Source organism: Nyctereutes procyonoides, unplaced genomic scaffold (genome assembly GCF_905146905.1).
Source record: "Nyctereutes procyonoides isolate TBG_1078 unplaced genomic scaffold, NYPRO_anot_genome, whole genome shotgun sequence".
NCBI lineage: Eukaryota > Metazoa > Chordata > Mammalia > Carnivora > Canidae > Nyctereutes > Nyctereutes procyonoides.
The window spans coordinates 8,604,739-8,622,342 of NW_026575020.1; the positions used below are offsets into that span (position 1 = coordinate 8,604,739).

The following is a 17,604-nucleotide window of genomic DNA, read 5'->3' on the forward strand; positions in this document are numbered from 1 at the left end:
ACCTCAAACGTAGATTTTTGATGTTATCCCTGAACCAATTTACACCCACAGGAACAGTGGTATGTCCTGACAGTGTGGAATGATTAAACCTTACAACAGGTTTTATTTTAAAAAATTTTTTTAAAGATTTTATTTATTTATTCATGAGAGACACAGAGAGAGAGAGGCAGAGACACAGGCAGAGGGAGAAGCAGGCTCCATGCAGGGAGCCCAACGTGGGACCCGATCCTGGGACTCCAGGATCAGGCCCTGGGCCAAAGGCGAGGCTAAACCACTGAGCCACCGGGCTGCCCCTTACAACAGGTTTTAAAACTCAGTTTTACCTTTTTGTTTTGTTTTGTTTTGCTCTTTCACTGTCAAAACAGTATGAGGAGCCCCCACCCCCACCCCACCCCACCCTGTGAGAAGTGGCGAGGGCCTTAGTCAGCCTCTGAGATCAAGAAGGCCTCCTGAAAGGCTTGGGGCTCCTGGGACAGGCTGGGAAGGAGGTGCCCCGGACAAAGGAGAGCATCGTGGCCGCGGAGCACACTGGAGGGGCTCAGGGGGGAAAGACGGCATGGAGCTTTAAAAGCTCTGAGAGAGGGGATCCCTGGGTGGCGCAGCGGTTTGGCGCCTGCCTTTGGCCCAGGGCGCAATCCTGGAGACCCGGGATCGAATCCCACGTCGGGCTCCCGGTGCATGGAGCCTGCTTCTCCCTCTGCCTGTGTCTCTGCCTCTCTCTCTCTCATTCTATGTGACTATCATAAATAAATAAAAATTAAAAAAAAATTTAAAAGCTCTGAGAGAACAGTGTGGCAGCTCCCAGAGTTTGAGAGAAAGAGGAGCAAATGATAAGACTGGAGAAGGAAACTGAGGCAAACGTTCACGGTGGTCCAGGTTAAAGGCTTTGGCCCTCATCTTGAAGGCGTGGAGAAGCCTTAGGGAAGCCGTCTTTAAGCCCCAGTGGCGCGGCGCTTCAGCCCAGGGCGTGATCCTGGAGACCCGGGATCGAGTCCCGCGTCGGGCTCCCTGCATGGAGCCTGCTTCTCCCTCTGCCTGTGTCTCTGCCTCTCTCTCTCTCTCCCTCTCTCTCTCTCTCTCTCTCTCTCAATCTGTGTCTCTCATGAACAAATAAAATCTTAAAAAAAAAAAAAGTCAGAATTCTTGAAGTGATGGTCAGTGTGGTGGGGGCGGGGGGGGGGAGCCTGTTTCTCACGCCCCACCCCCACCACGTAGTAGCCCTGCAGTGGGGGTAAGGAGCGCCCCTGGTTTTAGGGAACATGTGCCCTTTGCACAGCAGCGTGCAGATAAGCAGGGAGACCCCAGGGCCTGAGACCTCATTTCTCCCTCATTGGAGGAAGGAAGGAGAAAGCTTCCAGGTTAGGGATTGAGCAGGAGGGAGGCTGGGCCCCTAAGCGCATAGCATTCCCACCGAGCCCCCAGGCCTGGAAAAAGTGGAAACGGGGGCTGTTCTCTCCCCAGCAGAGCCCAGCCAAGGAACTGAGAGCAGAGCCCCGCAGCCCTGCGGCCTTTTGGCTTCTTCACTCCCATGTTTGTCTTGGCTGAGAGATGCTCGGGGCTTTTTGAAGCTGATTCCATGAAGGCAAAGCTGGGGGAATCAGGACACGGGATCACAGAAGAGGGAGCTGGAAGGGGCCTCAGTCGGGGTTGATGGCAGACCAGGCTGAGAATCCAGGACTCCTCATACAGTGCTCACCCTAAGCAAGTGGGTGAGGGGTCTGACACAGGGCTGAAATCCACTGAGCACTTGATGCCCACCTTCTCCAGAAGGGCATTTGGGGCCTCACAGGTGCCCAGAAGCTCACAGGTGTCTCCTGTTCTTGCTTTTGATGCTAACCAGCTTCCAGGGACTTGGCCCCACCAGCAGGTCCCCCCTGCACCCTCCATCCCCACCCCCACCTAGGCAGGGGTCTAAGGAGTCCTGGCTGGCCTAGGGGACTGGGCCAGGCCCCACCACAGCCAACCCCATAATCTCAGATCTTGATTCAGCGCGGCCTCCCCCAGAGGCCCAATGGGGACCCTCCCATGGCCTCCTCTGCACAGATGCCGACAAGTCACGTGTCCCACAGCTGAAGGCCCCCCTGTCTGCCTCCACCATCTGCTGAGGCCCCACAATTATTCTAAAACCCGGTGCAGTCTCACTCTGAGGGGAGAGTTCACACAGCCCTGTAATGTAACCCAGGCCCACGGCTGCTCAGGCGGGAGGGTCCCCAGCTGGGTAATGAGCCACCCGCTTTATTGAATTCCCTGGCTTGGTTCTGACTGAGCACTGCCTTTAGCCGAGGTGGTCTGGGTCTTCTGAGAACCCATCTGAGCACCCTGTTTCTTGCTCCTTACCTTCTCCCTCCTCCCAAATAAATTTAAATCAAGGTTCAGGGCAGGGGGGTTCCCAGGCAGTTGGGCTCCTCCAGTGGTTTGGGAGAAAGTATGGCTGCCTCAGGTCTGGGGGCCCAAACAGGGTGGACCAGAATGGGCTGCTGCTTTGACTCTGCTGGGGCTACCCCATGCAGAAACAAGACCTACAGCTCCCACCCCCACCCTGTCTCCTAAACCTACTGACTGTCCTCTCACCTCCTCTTTCTGGAGGCCTGGGCCCCGCAGAGGGAGGGCCTTGGCCAGGGAGGCTGCACTGTGGGCCAGGCCTTTCCAAGGGGGTGTGTAGGAAAGTGCCTTCTGTGCTCTGGCTTGCAGACTCCCCGCTCAGGCTTCAGGACCCATCCCACCTCACGTCTGCAGCCCGGGGGCCTCTCTCCCCCTCTCTACCCCCAGCACTTGTTGGGACCTTTGAGAGGGCCTTCTCTAGTCTTATCATGTGTTTATATGTTGTCCTCTCTCTCTGGACAAGGACTGTCCTCTCCTCTCTGTACCCAGAACCAAGCACATAGCAGGTGCTTCAAAAACCATCAAGTAAGGAAAGAGGGAGGAGATGCAAGAGGTTTGGTCTGTGCATGAGCAACACGGCATCTGAGATGCTGGCATGGCATCACCGTCAACCCCCACGAGTGTGGCTGGTCTCCAGAGAGGAGAGACCTGGCTCATTGGGAAACTGGTGTCAGCTGTGTTGCTCTGTGTTGTCCTGTCCAGGCCCCAGTGGCTGGGAAGTTGTTATGTGAAGGGTGAACCCGAGGTCAAGGGGCACCCAGAGTTCACTGTCCGGGGTGACTTCTTACAGCTGCAGCTACAGCCGGTCTTGAACCCACCCTGGAGGGTGTGAAGGGGCTGTGGTGTGGGAGCTGGAGGGTATTCTTCTGAGTCCAAATCAGAGCCCAGCCCTCTTGTGACCAAGCTGTGCCTGATGCCCTCAGGGAGGGGGAAAGGCAGGTGACACCCCTGAGGTAAGGCCAACCTGGACTCAGCCCAGGTTCTACTCCGCCAACACTCATGCTGGAGGGAGGGAGGCCTAGGGGGACAGTGGGAATGGGGAGCCCTCCTTTGGTACCAGGGGTGCGATGAGGGTGGGGTGCCTGCCAACCCTCCAGAGAAGGCAGAGACAGGGCAGCCAGATCTGAGGAACTGTGGGAGGGGCCCAGGAGGAGACTTCAAAGTGCTCCCAGAACAGCTTATAAACACTCTGCGCTGGCAGGGCGGCTGGCAGGGGCCTTTCTGGAGACGCTGGAAGCATGCATGGCTTGTGTGAAGAGCACAGGACTGGGGTCCGGGAGGGGAGGGCATGAGCTGCGGGAGCCTGGGCAGGCCCAGCTAGCCTCCTGTGACTTGGTTTCCTCTCTTGTACAACGGAGCTCCCAGCAACATCTCCCCGCCTCCCTCCCGGGGCTGGCGTGAGGGTCAGTGGAATGATGTAGGTGAAAACGCTGTGTGGGCTCTGAGCCCTGATCAGATGTTATTTATTATTCTGAGCTGTGTTTTGGTGGGAGTCTTGGAAGCGTTGAGAGGGAGAGCCGGGGTGTCCTAGGCCCCTTCTTCCCCGATGCTGTTTTGAAAGTTCTCGGAGTGGAATGGCCAGAAATGGGGCCCTGGGCGGGAGAGAGGCCCGTGACTCTTGTAAGGGCTGAGCTGGGCGGATGGAGGCCTTTCCCAGTCAACCCCATGAGGTGAGCTAGAGGAGCTGGTGGGGTGGAGGAGCTTCCCCTGCTTTACGCCAACCCCCACCGCCCCCCCCCACCCCAGCCTCCTCTGCTCTGTCCGCCCCAGGCTCTCCCATCACCTCCAGTGGTCTCAGGTGACTCCCCAGAGATCAGCCTCCTCTCCCTGGATATTTGTTCTCATGTAACAGGGCTGTGACAGTTTTTCTAAGTCCTGCTTAGAAATGTGTCACCATCCATTCCCCTTTGTGATTTCAAAGGAGGCTGCGCAAACTGCACTCATCAAGTGCGGGGCTGAGGCCGGCTCTGAGCAGCTGGAACACGGGTTTATGAAATTACAGGGAATTCAAAGCAGCCGGCGTCGCCCGCTGTCTGGCTTCATTACCGGGCCTGGCCTCGGAGGGAAGTTTATTCCAATAATTTAGGGGATTAGGATCTGACACCCTTCATTAGCTCTGTGACATAAGCAGAAAAGACAGATCTTGCAGAATGACCCACACAACGGGGAGAGAATTGGCATGGGGCTGGGAGAAGGCGACACAACACCCCTCGAGGAAAAATCTGCAAGGTGGAGAGAAGCATTATGCTGCCTTTTTACAGTCGAATGAGATGGCAAACTGTAGCCCTCAAGGGGACGGAAGACCTGGAAAAGTGGGGGCCTGTGTTCAGGACTCAGTTTCCCCACCTGAGAAATGAGAGCCTTGCTGGGGACCTCCCAAGTCTCTTCTGGCTCTGAAGTGGGCTCAGCCTACACCATCTCCTATCCCTGGGATGCAGCAGATGGGTCACTGCTCCTCAAATCTTTGCAGTTTGGCCTTTCGGAGGTACCCATCTCTTCTGGGGATCTGTGTCCCCCCTCCCTCACACCCTCTGGGGGTCAAGTGACCCATGCAAACACATTTAGGAAGCTCACTTTTCGATGGTGTTGGAGGCACCTGATGTTTCCTGCCATGGGGGGCAGAAATGCTACCCCCCCACCCGCAGCTTTGAACTCTTTCCCTGCCCTCTCCACCAATATAGCATCTGATCTTTCCACAAACTTCTTGTCCCCCCTGTAAAAACCAGAATCGAAGCTGTACCTTGACAGCAGTTCTGACAGCCAGGTGGGCAAGGAGTGGTTCCCAAAGGCCTCTGCCCACATCCTACAAGCTGGCGTCCCCATTTCCCGTCTTAAAGTGGCATCCCATAGCTGTGCGACCGAGGGTGAGTTGCTTAGCCTCTCTGGGTGTCTTCTCCTCCGATCTGCCACGAAGGTAGTTTGTCCTGAGGATGCAGTGTCGCGATGCATATAGAGAGCCTGGCACAAACTGAGAGCCCCATAAATATTAGTGTTTAGTACTATTACACCCATCGGCGGTGGCTGACCTTAGGCGAGTCCCTGGCCCTCTCCGGCCCGAAACATTTCCTTTGTAAAGTGGGGGAAACCCAGACACACGAGAGAGCTCAGGAGCCCCGGGGCTGAGTGGTCATCAGGGAGGCCGGCTGCTGCCCAGCGCCGTCCTGAGACACTTACCCCACTTACCCCATAGGTTTTCTTGGAGCCGCCGAGTGTGTCAGTCGAGGAGCGAGGAATGTGATACGTCCCGGCAGCTGGGGGAGCCGGGGGAGCCGGAGCATATCTGGTATGTGTCTCTGGAATGATTTGGGGAAAATTCACCGAAGTTGGAACTTGAGACGCGAACTGCCCGGCCGGCCCCCCGAGAGATAGGGAGCTGTCCGCGCGCACCCCCCGCAGAGGGACCCGGTGCGGGGGCAGGAGGCAGCTTACACAGCAGGCGCTGCTGCTCAGGCCCGCCCTGGAATGGCCGTGAACTTGTTGTTTTTCCACGTCATTTGCTCTCAAATGTACTATCGGGCCAGGCGATGCTAACTCTGCGGCTGCAGGTCCCTCCTTGTAACAAGCGATCGTGTGTTCTTCGGAGGTGGCCACGCAGAGGAGGGGGCCCGGCCCCGGGGAGGTGGGGGAAAGGGAAACAAACCACTCCTTTACAGTGAGCTTGCGTGTCCCGGAGCCAGCTCCCCCCAAAGCACATGCCATTTCTGGCCCTTGAAGGGGTTAAAGGCCTCCTGGAGTCAAAAACAAGCAGGTGTCCCACCGTGCCAGATACGCCGCCTAAACCGCTTCCAGCTTTTTTTTTCCCCTTCTGCAACAAGTCTGTGATCGGCCACGGGACAGAGGAGCCAGCAGCCTGCCTGTGACAGGCATCAGGTTAGCTCGCTCGCTCCCACTCGGGTGGCGCGCCCAGGATATAAATCCAGGCTCGGGCCCCTGCTGCGGGCTCCTCTCCCTGCACACTCAGGAGAGGGAGTTTCCTTGCAGAGACCTTCCCTTTATCTGAAGCCGCACAGCCCAGCGGGCTCCACTGACTTGGTGGAGGCGGCGGCGGCGGCTGCAGCGAGGAAGCCCGCTGGGGTGGGGAGGGCAGGTGTCTGCAGCCCAGAGGAGGCGGCGGCCCTGGTGGGCCCCAGCCCCTGACCTCGTTGCAGGGGGGGGCTCTAGCCACCGCAGACCACATCATGTGGGCCCCGGGGTGCTGCTGCCGGCTCTGGTCCCGCTGGGCACAGGTGGCAGTGCTGCTGCTGCTGCTGCTCGGGGTGCCCCCGAGAGGCCTGACACTGCCACCCATCCGCTATTCCCATGCTGGCATCTGCCCCAACGACATGAACCCCAACCTCTGGGTGGATGCCCAGAGCACCTGCAAGCGGGAGTGTGAGACAGACCAGGTGAGTGAGAATCCAGAAGACTGACATGGACCACGTGAGTGTGTTAGTGAGGGTGACTGGGAGCCGTGGGGTGGGGAGACTCAGGGGCCCCCCGTAGGAAAGGTAGGAAGTTGGGAACGTGAAGGAAGTTGGGCCCCAGGCCTCATGGAGATAAATAGGGCGTGATGCCTGTCCAAGTCTGAGCCCAGAGGAAGAGGTGGGTGTGATGTCCAAGTTCATCAGGGATGGGGAATCCTGGGATTCCTAGTTTCAGGTTTGCCAAGGGCTGCTCTGAGCCAGCACTAGGCCAAGCACATCGCGCGGACAGGCACAGCCTTTCAGCCCCCCATCGACAGGTGAGAGCAGACACTCAGGACATTGCAGCAAGCAGCCCAAGGTCCCACAGCCAGGGACGGGAGTGTGGGCTTGACACCTGTGTCTCTCTGACATAGCTGAGGCCTCCAGGCCACCTCCCCAGGGGTTCACACCCTGACCCTGAGGTCAGGCCAGCCTGATGGGGAGAGTGGGCAGGAACAGCTCTGGATAGACTCTCTGGTTGTCCCTGGGAGGGGAAGTGGACTCAGTTTCAATCTGCCATATTCCTCGGTCCTCCCTTCTGCTCTCATTAGAGCAGCTGGGGCAAAGGGCAGGCCTGGTGCTAAGGACAGTTCTTTCCCAGATCCCGAGTCCAAGGGCTGTTCCTGCTGCTCCCCACAGGGGATGAAGAAGAGCCGACTGGTACCTAGCACCTGCCTGGGCAGAAGGCTGCCCAATTCCTAGGGCCCAGGGCTGGACTGGGCTGGGCATCACCAGGGAATATGAGAGATACTCCATTTGCCAAACGCATATAGTCTGCAGAAAAGCCCAAGATTGCCCTGCAGAGAGCGGTCTCTGCCCCATGGTGTCTGGGGCACAACTGTCAGATCTCTCAGGCCAGATGCTGTGAGTGAGCAATGGTGGTGCTGAGGAAAGGGAAGATAAGGAGTGGGAAGGTGCAGAGAATTCCCATTCAGCTGAGGTCACGAGGCTCATTGGCTACATTGGCAGTGAAATCTATTCCACTCGCACAGGCTGGCCTGATAAATCAGGTGCAGCATGGGACAGCGAGACTCTGGCTGATTCTGTGTGTTGGGGAAAAGGTACCTGTGTGGGGCGAGGGAGTTATTTGCCTACGTGTGTATTCTGGACCCTCGAGCCAAAACTGTTCTAAGGGGTCCTTCTAGGTTTCCTGTGCCCAGAGATACCTTCCCCAGGTTTCTGGGGACTGGAACTTTCATGGACTTTAGGGTCCTTAAAGGAGCTTCCTGGGCCAGTCTCTTAAAGGAATTTTATGAACCTTGGGCCCAAGAGTGGATGCTCCTATCCACACTCAGTCCCTCCTGCCCTACACCCCCCACTGGGTTTCTCACCCTCAGACCCCCAGCTCCGAGATCTGCCCATCCCTGTCCCAAAGCCTCCCCTGGTGTGGCCTAGAGCCTATGCCAAGCAAGGACTGCGAAACAAAGTCCCCATTCTGAGCTGAGAGGGGGAAAACAGTAAACAAGTCAAGCAGGCAGGCTCCACACAGCTCGGGTGGGGGATATCTCCCCCTCTTAGCTGATGTGGAATGTCAAAGAGGCTGAAATAAAAGTCGGAACCACAAGAGGCCAGCCCTAGTGGGGGTAATTCCCAGAGCTACTACCAGGGCGGAGGATTAGGAGCGCTGCCCGCCTGCCCAGTGGGGACGAGGTGTTATTGTCGAAAACACCACGTGAAATCCTTGTTTGTGTCGGCCCCAGAGCATGTTGCTAATTTCGAGGAATTAAACTAATGCCTTACGTGGCTCCACAGCGAATCAAGGGGGGATTACAGCCCTAGTAAGTCCTCGCTGACGGCTTTGCTGACTCTTGCCACCCAAGGGGGGGCTGTTTCCCTTGTTGATTTGTCCCACACGTCAGAGCTGAGCACCTGCGCCTGGCACAGCCCTCCGAGGTAGACCTGGCATCCCCGGGCCTGTGCCGCCCGCCCTCCACAGAGCTGCCGTTCCCGACGCATGTGTGGCCGCCTTGAGCATCTATGCCAGAGGTGTCCGATTTTTCCTCCTTAGGGTTTGGTGTGACCTCTTCAATTCGGCCAGGGCATCCTCACCCCAGTGGAAAAGAGACAGAAAGGCAGGCTCATTTGTTCCAACCTAGACCTCCTTTGTGGTAACCCTATGATGTGGAAGACACGATCTCCTTTCAGAATCCCATCTACCTGGAGCTTGAAGCCCTTTTCTGCCACTTGCCTAGTCTCTGGACGTGGGCATCACTTTTCTGAGTCTGCATTTTCGTCTATAACATGGTAGTCCGAGAACTTCCCCTCTCAGAGGTAGGTGGCCTGCCTCTTCTCACAGCTGCGTGACCTTGGGCAAGTCAAGTTACCTGATCTCTCTGTGCCTCAGTTACCACTACCACTACCACTACCTGGGGATAATAGCTGTGCCCACCTCACAGGCCCATGATGAGCAGGAGGGAAGTTGACAGGTACAAATGTTCTCACAAGAAGGCCTGGTAAGTGACAGCGGCTACGGGTCCGCTAGCTCCCAGCATCATCTGGATGTGGGGCTCCCGGTAGGTGGGGAGCTCAGTTCCCTTCCTCAGAAGCTGTGGGTGTGGGGGTGGGGAGCCTCGCTCAGGCCTCTTGATCTTGCTCCCTGCAGGAGTGCGAGACCTATGAGAAGTGCTGCCCCAACGTGTGTGGGACCAAGAGCTGTGTGGCCGCCCGGTACATGGACGTGAAAGGGAAGAAGGGCCCTGTGGGCATGCCCAAGGAGGCCACCTGCGACCACTTCATGTGTCTGCAGCAGGGCTCCGAGTGTGACATCTGGGACGGCCAGCCCGTGTGTAAGTGTAAAGATCGCTGTGAGAAGGAGCCCAGCTTCACGTGTGCCTCCGACGGCCTCACCTACTATAACCGTTGCTACATGGATGCTGAGGCCTGCTCTAAGGGCATCACACTGGCCGTCGTCACCTGCCGCTATCACTTCACCTGGCCACACACCAGTCCCCTGCCACCTGAGACCACAGCGCGCCCCACCACCGCCTCCCCAGAGACCCCCGGGATGGATATGGTGGCCCCCGCTCTGCTCAACCACCCTGTGCACCAGTCAGTCACCGTGGGTGAGACGGTGAGCTTCCTCTGTGATGTGGTGGGCCGGCCCCGGCCTGAGATCACCTGGGAGAAGCAGCTAGAAGATCGGGAGAACGTGGTCATGCGGCCAAACCACGTGCGGGGCAACGTGGTGGTCACCAACATCGCCCAGCTGGTCATCTACAACGCCCAGCCCCAGGACACTGGCATCTATACGTGCACAGCCCGGAATGCTGGCGGGGTCCTGCGTGCTGACTTCCCACTGTCAGTGGTCAGGGGGGGTCAGGCCGCGACCACCTTGGAGAGCGGCCCCAACGGCACGGCCTTCCCCGCGGCCGAGTGCCTGAAGCCCCCCGACAGCGAGGACTGCGGCGAGGAGCAGACCCGCTGGCACTTCGACGCACAGGCCAACAACTGCCTCACCTTCACCTTTGGCCACTGCCACCGCAACCGGAACCACTTTGAGACCTATGAGGCCTGCATGCTGGCCTGCATGAGCGGGCCGCTGGCCGTGTGCAGCCTGCCCGCCCTGCAGGGGCCCTGCAAGGCCTACGCCCCTCGCTGGGCTTACAACAGCCAGAGCGGCCAGTGCCAGTCCTTCGTCTACGGCGGCTGCGAGGGCAACAGCAACAACTTTGAGAGCCGCGAGGCCTGCGAGGAGTCCTGCCCCTTCCCTCGGGGGAACCAGCACTGCCGGGCCTGCAAGCCAAGGCAGAAGCTCGTCACCAGCTTCTGTCGGAGCGACTTTGTCATCTTGGGCCGCGTGTCTGAGCTGACCGAGGAGCCCGACTCGGGTCGCGCCCTGGTGACCGTGGACGAGGTCCTCAAGGATGAGAAGATGGGCCTCAAGTTCCTGGGCCAGGAGCCGCTGGAAGTCACCCTGCTCCACGTGGACTGGACCTGCCCCTGCCCCAATGTGACGGTGGGCGAGACACCGCTCATCATCATGGGTGAGGTGGATGGTGGCATGGCCATGCTGCGGCCCGACAGCTTCGTGGGGGCGTCCAGCAGCCGGCGGGTCAGGAAGCTGCGCGAGGTCATGCACAAGAAGACCTGCGACGTCCTCAAGGAGTTTCTCGGCTTGCACTGAAGCCCCCCCCCCGCCCCTCCCCAGCCCCCTCCCCCGCCCTCATCTACCTATCCACCCCTCACGCCTCTCAGTCCACAAACTGGGCAAGGGCAGGTTAGACAGTCTTGGGCCAGCAGGGAAACAGCAATCAGTGCATCAGAAAAAGCCCACCAGAGGCTCTTAGATCAACTTCTAGTCTTTGGGTTCAATCAGGGGTCTGTATCTTCTTTAGCTGAAGGGGACAAAAGGAGAAGCCAGTAGACACCTGGAGGCTATTCCTGATGACCAGTCAGCCCGGGCGTTATGACCTTCTCTTTGCTGGTCGGCCCACAGCCAGCGCCCGGCTGGGCTTCCAGAGATGGCGACTGCGTGGTCACGGGAATCATGGAATGAATCTGTTTGCCAAAAGGGTAGGTGGGGAGAGAAAGCATGCAACTGCCCTGAGGTGGTGGTGAGCCTGTGCTTCGGTCAAATTGGCTCTGTGGACTCTGAGGCCACCATGGCACCAGCAGAATATACAGTTTTCATGCTTCTCCTTGGCTTTATTGATTGGTTCATTGATTGTCAATTTATTAACTTAGTTCTGCTCAGTCTGACTCAAGGGACATTTTCGGAACACGTACTGGGAGCCAGGCGCTAGGACACAGAGAGATATTAGTCACTGCCCAGCTCCTGCTGACTGATGGGAATGTCCAGACCCCAGAGTCCCCGGCCTCCCCGGGGCCCCCCGGGGGCCCCCGGAAGCAGACCCATGGTTGGCCCACCCAACTGTCAAATGGTCCCATTCGAAGGACAGGGTGCTTTCAACTGCCACTGGCTTCCTTGGACAGAAAGCAGATAGAAGCCCCAGGATCTGTTTTGGTGGGAAGGGAAATAAAGGGAAAGTCAGGATTGGGGTGGGAAGCTCCCTGAAAGAAAGGAGGGAGGAGGGGAGTCAGGCTTGGGAAGGAAAAGGAATGTTGCTCGATGCTTCCATCTGGTGGTGGCCTTGGGAGCTGCAGGGCCCTGAGGGCGTCTCCAGGCGAGAGCAGGGAGGGCAGATTTGGGGTTGCGGCAGCTTGTTGGTGACTTCTCGTTTCTGTGCAGGTCCAGCCACCACCACCCCCCCAACACTAGATAAAGGACTTGGGAAAGCCACTATCAGCTCTACATCTGCCCCCCTTTCCTCCTCAGCCCTTCATTCTGTCCGGGCCCCCCCAAAGCTGAAGAAGGTCATTGTGGGGCATCCTTGTTTCTTCCTCAAATGTAGGGAGGAAGATACCGATTAAAAGTTCATAGTATCAACAGCCCTTCGTGTGTGATTTCTTTGGTTTAGTGTGGGGGAGGGGGCAGTGGTGTCATTTGCTCTGGTGACCTTGCAGGAGGGATGTCTGGCCAATGGAACCACATTTGGGTGATGGAGGGACACTAACATTCGCTCCACTTTGGAGTTCTGAGGTTCCTTAACTGGGTGCTCCCCACAGCTCAGGAAGGCTTTGGCCAGAGAGGCCAGGTGACTTACCCAAGAACTCAGAGGGCAGGAAGATGGGGGATGTAGGCCCAGATGTTTTAACTTAGGTTTCAGGCTCCCTGCTCATCACGATAGCATGGCGGGCCAGGGGCAGACTCCAGACCCTGCCACTGATGGTGTCGTATTTAGAAGCACAAAAGTGGAAGAGACATGAATAGGGCAGGAAGAGACAGGACACTCAGCCAAAGCTCCCTAAGGGCCTGGGTGAGGCCTGGTCCCAAAACCCTCAGTCATGTGCTCAGTTCTCATGATGGGGATAACAGCACCTTTACTCTCAGGTACTTGGGACTATTTCCTGTCCCTGGGGATGTGTTCAGGAGCCCGTGGAGGTGGCATGCCCCACAGCTTGTCTGTCCCTCAGGCTGCAAGCCAGCCAAGCTCAAGAGACACCTAACTCCTGTCCACTTCCCTGGGTCTTTCAGGGCCATAGCCCCAAGGAGGAATCCCCACCCAGCCCCACCCAGCCCAGCCCAGCCCAGTCTAGCCAATCCCTGCTTAAACATAATTTCTGCAAGAAGAAGGGGACCAGGGGCACCCGCACCCGGGTGACTCAGTTAAGCGTCTGCCTTTGAGTCAGGTCATGATCTCAGGGTCCTGGGATCGAGCCCTGCTTCGGGCTTCCTGCTCAGTGGGGAAGTCTGCTTCTCCCTCTCCCTCTGCCCCTGCTCATGCTCTCTCTCGCTCACTCTGTTGGAGGAGGCCAGGATGAGGAAGACAAGTTCCTCCCATTCTAGAGGAGTAGGAGCATCTCAAGTCACCTTTGGGAAAATGCTGAGCATCACACTTAGCCACCAGGAAAGTATGAGTACTAGCCACAGGCCCCTCCCTGTGTGGGTCAGGGAACCAGGGAGGTGAGGACTCAGCTCCTCACCCACCCTCAGGGACTTGGGGACATTCTGTTGCCACCTGCTTCTAGGCTGAGGTGTCCCAATAAGTGACACATTACCTTAGAGCCTGAGGGCCAAGTGTCCACCTGCTAGACCTGTCATCTCCCTTCTTGCACAGACACGGGGCCTGAGCCCCATGGCTGCCTGGTGGAGGTGTGACATTCAGGGGAAACCGATTTCAAGGCTCCTTCTCACCAGCTCACAGCATACTCATAGCCCAAGACCTGGGGTCCCTGTCCCACTTCAGAGAAAGCCCGGCTGGTGCAGCCAGCCCAACCTAGGTCTGAATCTGGGTTCTGACACTTCCCTGGTGTCTCTCTGAGCGCTAGCTTCCTCGTCTGTAAAGCAGAGGGTAGTATGTGCACTTCCTGGAGACTTGAGGAGCTTGGCCCTGTTAACCTTGCCATAATGAAAAGCCTAGGAGACAAAGCCTGGCACAGATGGCTGTCCCTGCGCCCCCTCTTGGCCCTCAGCAACTGCCTGGCCAAAGATAGACCCCCAGGACTTAAAGCCCTTGCCTCATCCTGCTGGGCCGGGGGTTTCGCAGACTCGAACATACAACTTCAAATATTTTATTCTATTGCTCACAGAGCACATTCAGACGGATCACCCTGCATAGGCTGATTTGGGGTTCAGAAAACATAGGCACTTAGGGAATGGGCATCTATTCTAATTTTAAACCTACTACATGGCATTTATTTTTCTGTCCTTGAAACCAAGTGTGAGTCTTTGATCTCTGATGCCTAAGTGTTACACAGTAAGTGACCTCTGCAGGTGCTCTGTAGACGGTGAGCTGAATTCCCAGGGCCTGGTTACCAGGGAACTTGGGGAGGCTGGTTACCCAGTTTGGGAGGTTTGGCCCCAGCCTGGGCCCCAGGACACCGGGGAATGGAGCCCCCCTACAGGTCTGAGGCCAGACTCACCTGCCTTCCTGTCTACACTGGACACTCACTCCTTCCCTTCCTGCATCTGTTGGCTCCCCCTCCCCAGCCTCCTCCCACTCCAGTCCATTGCTGTTTGCCTCTTCAGAGGCCTGGTCTGGCGCAGGCTGTCTCCGGACCAACCATCCCAAGGCCTCTGGGACAGAACAGCTTGGCTTTTTCCACCCTCTGCCTCCCCTAGCACCTCCAGCCTCCTAGGACACTCTGCTCCATTGTCTGGCCAGCTGCTCCATAGTCTGATGTCACCCCCTGGACAGTGGGGCCAGAGAGCAGGGACCAGGGGCGGGACCTGATGAAGAAAGGGGGAGAACAGACAGCCGCATGGTGATTTCCTTGGGGGGAGCGCCCAGTGTCCAACTGTTCTGTTATCACAACAACACTGAGCTGGCACTCACTCTGAGACAGGCACCAGACATCATCTCTTGTCTGCATCATGACTCTACAGGACAGAACACTATTCTGTGGGTTGGAAAATTGAGGCTGGACGGGACCAGAAACTTGCCCAAGATCACCTAGCTGCCATGTGACAGAGCCAAGACTCGAACATAGGCAGTTGGCCTCTGTCAGTGTATGACACACATGTGCATGCACACAGACACGCACACACACATACCCTGCTCTGGGCTGGCCAGTGTGGAGCCCCATCAGGACCCCAAATATCTCCCAAGAGCCTGCCTCCCGTCAGCCACCCTGGGGCTGTCTTATGACCGTGCCAAATGACATGATATTTCTATCACACACATAAGCAGTCATGGCCTACATTCCTGAGTGAGAGACATCAGCCTTATGCCTACTCATCCTCCCAGACTCAGCTCCCCAGGGAAGCCTCTGCTGTCCCCAGGTGGCAACAAGACTATTGAGGTCTCTGTACCTGCATCACCTAAGCCAGAAACACCTCCTGGGGGACTCCCTGAGGTCTGCAGGGCTCAGCCCTCAGGGCTCACACAAGATGTGCTGAATGAACCAAGGGTCTGGGACCAAGGGCCGTGAGGCACACCAGAAGGCTGCAGGGCTCTGAGGGGTCTTCCCTGCTTTTTCCCAACTCCACTTCCTGATACCATCTCCTCCTCCTCCTCTCCTTCCTCTCCTTCATCTTCCTCCTCCTCCTCCTTTTCCCACCTCCTCAAGGAGTCTGAAGTCTCTCTCCTGCTCTGGGAATGTGTGATTAATATAGGCAGGATGGGTGGCAGGGTTCCTGGGTCCTATTCTTGGCTGTGGCCTCATTCTGGAATGTGCCCTGAGGTCAAGTGACACTCATCTCTCAGGCTGTGTCAGGAAGAAGGAAGAATAACCCTCCAGCTGGCATTCTCCTGAGGGAGAAGGAAGGGCAGGCAGGTGGGCAGGCCTACCACCCTGCTCCTTCCCACCTCTCTGGCTTCTGAGCTCTTCAGCACTTCTATTTCAGGGTTGGGTAAGAATTTCTGCATCCACATCCTAAATTACCCCAGGACATGGACCTCTGGCATCTGGGTCCCCAGAGACACCCTGGCCACCCTCAACCCCACTCAGGTGAAGGGAAAACAGGACTCAGCTCTAGCCCCTCCTGGATTGGACCTTCCTGGAGGTAGAGCCTCTTCCCAACCTGTCTGTCTGGGTGAGTGCTTGGGTGTTTTCTGCCCTTTTCAAGTCTTGATATGACGGGATGAGGATGCACTCATCCCGTACACATTTGCTGTCTCGGTGTGAGAGATACATCCAGTTCCATCTGAGAATGGAGACTGTTTTGTCTCTTTTCTGCATGGGCAGCCAGGAAACAGAGAGGGGGCTGGGGCCTGGCAGGGACCCGGAGCAGAACAGAAGCACAACGCCCAAAGAGAGGGAATGGGCGGTGCTAACAATTCTGATCGGTGCTTTAAACATGTCCAATTTATTCCTTGCAATCCTCTCTGGGTGACTTTACTATTTCCCACCCTAGCCTACAACACTCAGGAGGACCAAGTCACTATGGCTTCGTTCTCCCCTGTAGGCCCAGCACGAGGTCTGGCCATAGAGGTTGTTCAAGCAATGTTTGTGGAATGAACGAATGAATGAATGAATGAACAAAGCAAGCCCTACAGATCTTATGGAGGAAGACATACCTCATAAGTATTATCTTCCCTCTTAAAGACACTGAATCTGAGACTCTAAATGTTTACAGGAAACTTGCCCGAGGTCATACGATTAATAAATGGAAGAGCCAATACTCAAACCCAGGCCTATCTGTCTTTAGTGCCTATATTCTTCCTAGGATGACACATATTTTAACCCCTGCGGTTAACCGCTGAAGACCCCAAATGGCAGTTCTCCTGACCTTCCCTAACCACCACTTCTGTCTGGTCCCTGACCTCCAGGAGTACCTTTACAGAAAGGTTACAAACCTGCCCTCTCCCATGCAGTTAGCACTGAATTCATGTACAGTAGTTCATACGAAATAAAATTTTAAATTCAGTTCCTGAGTCCCATTAGCTAGAATTCAGGTGCCGCATTTCATGTGGTTGGTGGCCACCATATTGGACGACACACGCACACACGGGCAGATGCTGGGCATGCAGAGCCAGTATAGCAGCTACTTGGTCGGGCAGATCCCCAACAGCATGGAGTCAGTCATGGGGGACATGTCACGTGGCCTCCCCATGGCCTGTAGGAGCTGTCCCTATGCATCTCCTAGAAGTTCGCAGCCACAGTCCAGCACAAGGCCTGCCTGCACTGGTTTTTGGTTGGCGAGGGCTTGGAGCTGGAGTTCACGATGCCCAGAGCAACGTGAGCCACCTGGTGTCTGAGTCCAGGCAAGAGGAGGAGGCCAAGGGGGAGGTGGTCTAGGGTGGCCCCCTCACCTCTGTGCCTGCCCTCCTGCTAGGCGACTGACCCCAGCCCCCCACCCCTGGAGAGCCCCGGTTCTCTTCCTGTCTGAGCCCATGAACCTCACTTCATCTCACTGATCACTGAACCTTCCTCCTATGTCTGACCCCCTTGAGCTCTTCTAACTTGGACACATGCACCCTTCCCAGCCCTGCTTCACTGGTGACCTAGCAATCCCCACCTCTTTTTTTTTTTTTTTTAAGATTTTATTTATTTATTCATGACAGACACAGGGAGAGGCAGAGACATAGGCAGAGGGAGAAGCAGGCTCCCTGTGGGGAGCCTGATGCGGATCTCCATCCCAGGACCCCGGGATCACGCTCTGAGCCAAAGACAGATGCTCAACCACTGAGCCACAGGTGCCCCCACCCCACACCTTTAACCCCATGAGCCTTCCTTCACTCCAACCTCTCCTCCACCTTTGACCTCCTCCATGAACCCCATAAGTCCCCATTTACCTTCAACCCTTCCTGTCAAGCCTCCCCTCACCTCTGACCTTGCT

At 56.8% G+C, this 17,604-nt stretch overlaps 1 protein-coding gene across 1 annotated transcript; it reads left to right on the forward strand.

Annotated features, from left to right (window-relative positions):
* Positions 1-6,560: 6,560 nt before the first annotated feature.
* Positions 6,561-10,947, forward strand: WFIKKN2 (WAP, follistatin/kazal, immunoglobulin, kunitz and netrin domain containing 2). The gene is made up of 2 exons (XM_055333555.1): positions 6,561-6,767; positions 9,427-10,947. Exons 1-2 carry the CDS (start codon positions 6,561-6,563, stop codon positions 10,945-10,947), a joined length of 1,728 nt encoding a protein of 575 aa, XP_055189530.1.
* Positions 10,948-17,604: the final 6,657 nt, after the last annotated feature.

Coding starts and splice junctions, on each gene's coding strand:
- WFIKKN2 (XM_055333555.1), top strand. CDS start 6,561: ATGTGGGCCCCGGGGTGCTGCTGCCGGCTCTGGTCCCGCTGGGCACAG. Junction 6,768..9,426: donor GGGAGTGTGAGACAGACCAG/GTGAGTGAGAAT, acceptor TGCTCCCTGCAG/GAGTGCGAGACCTATGAGAA.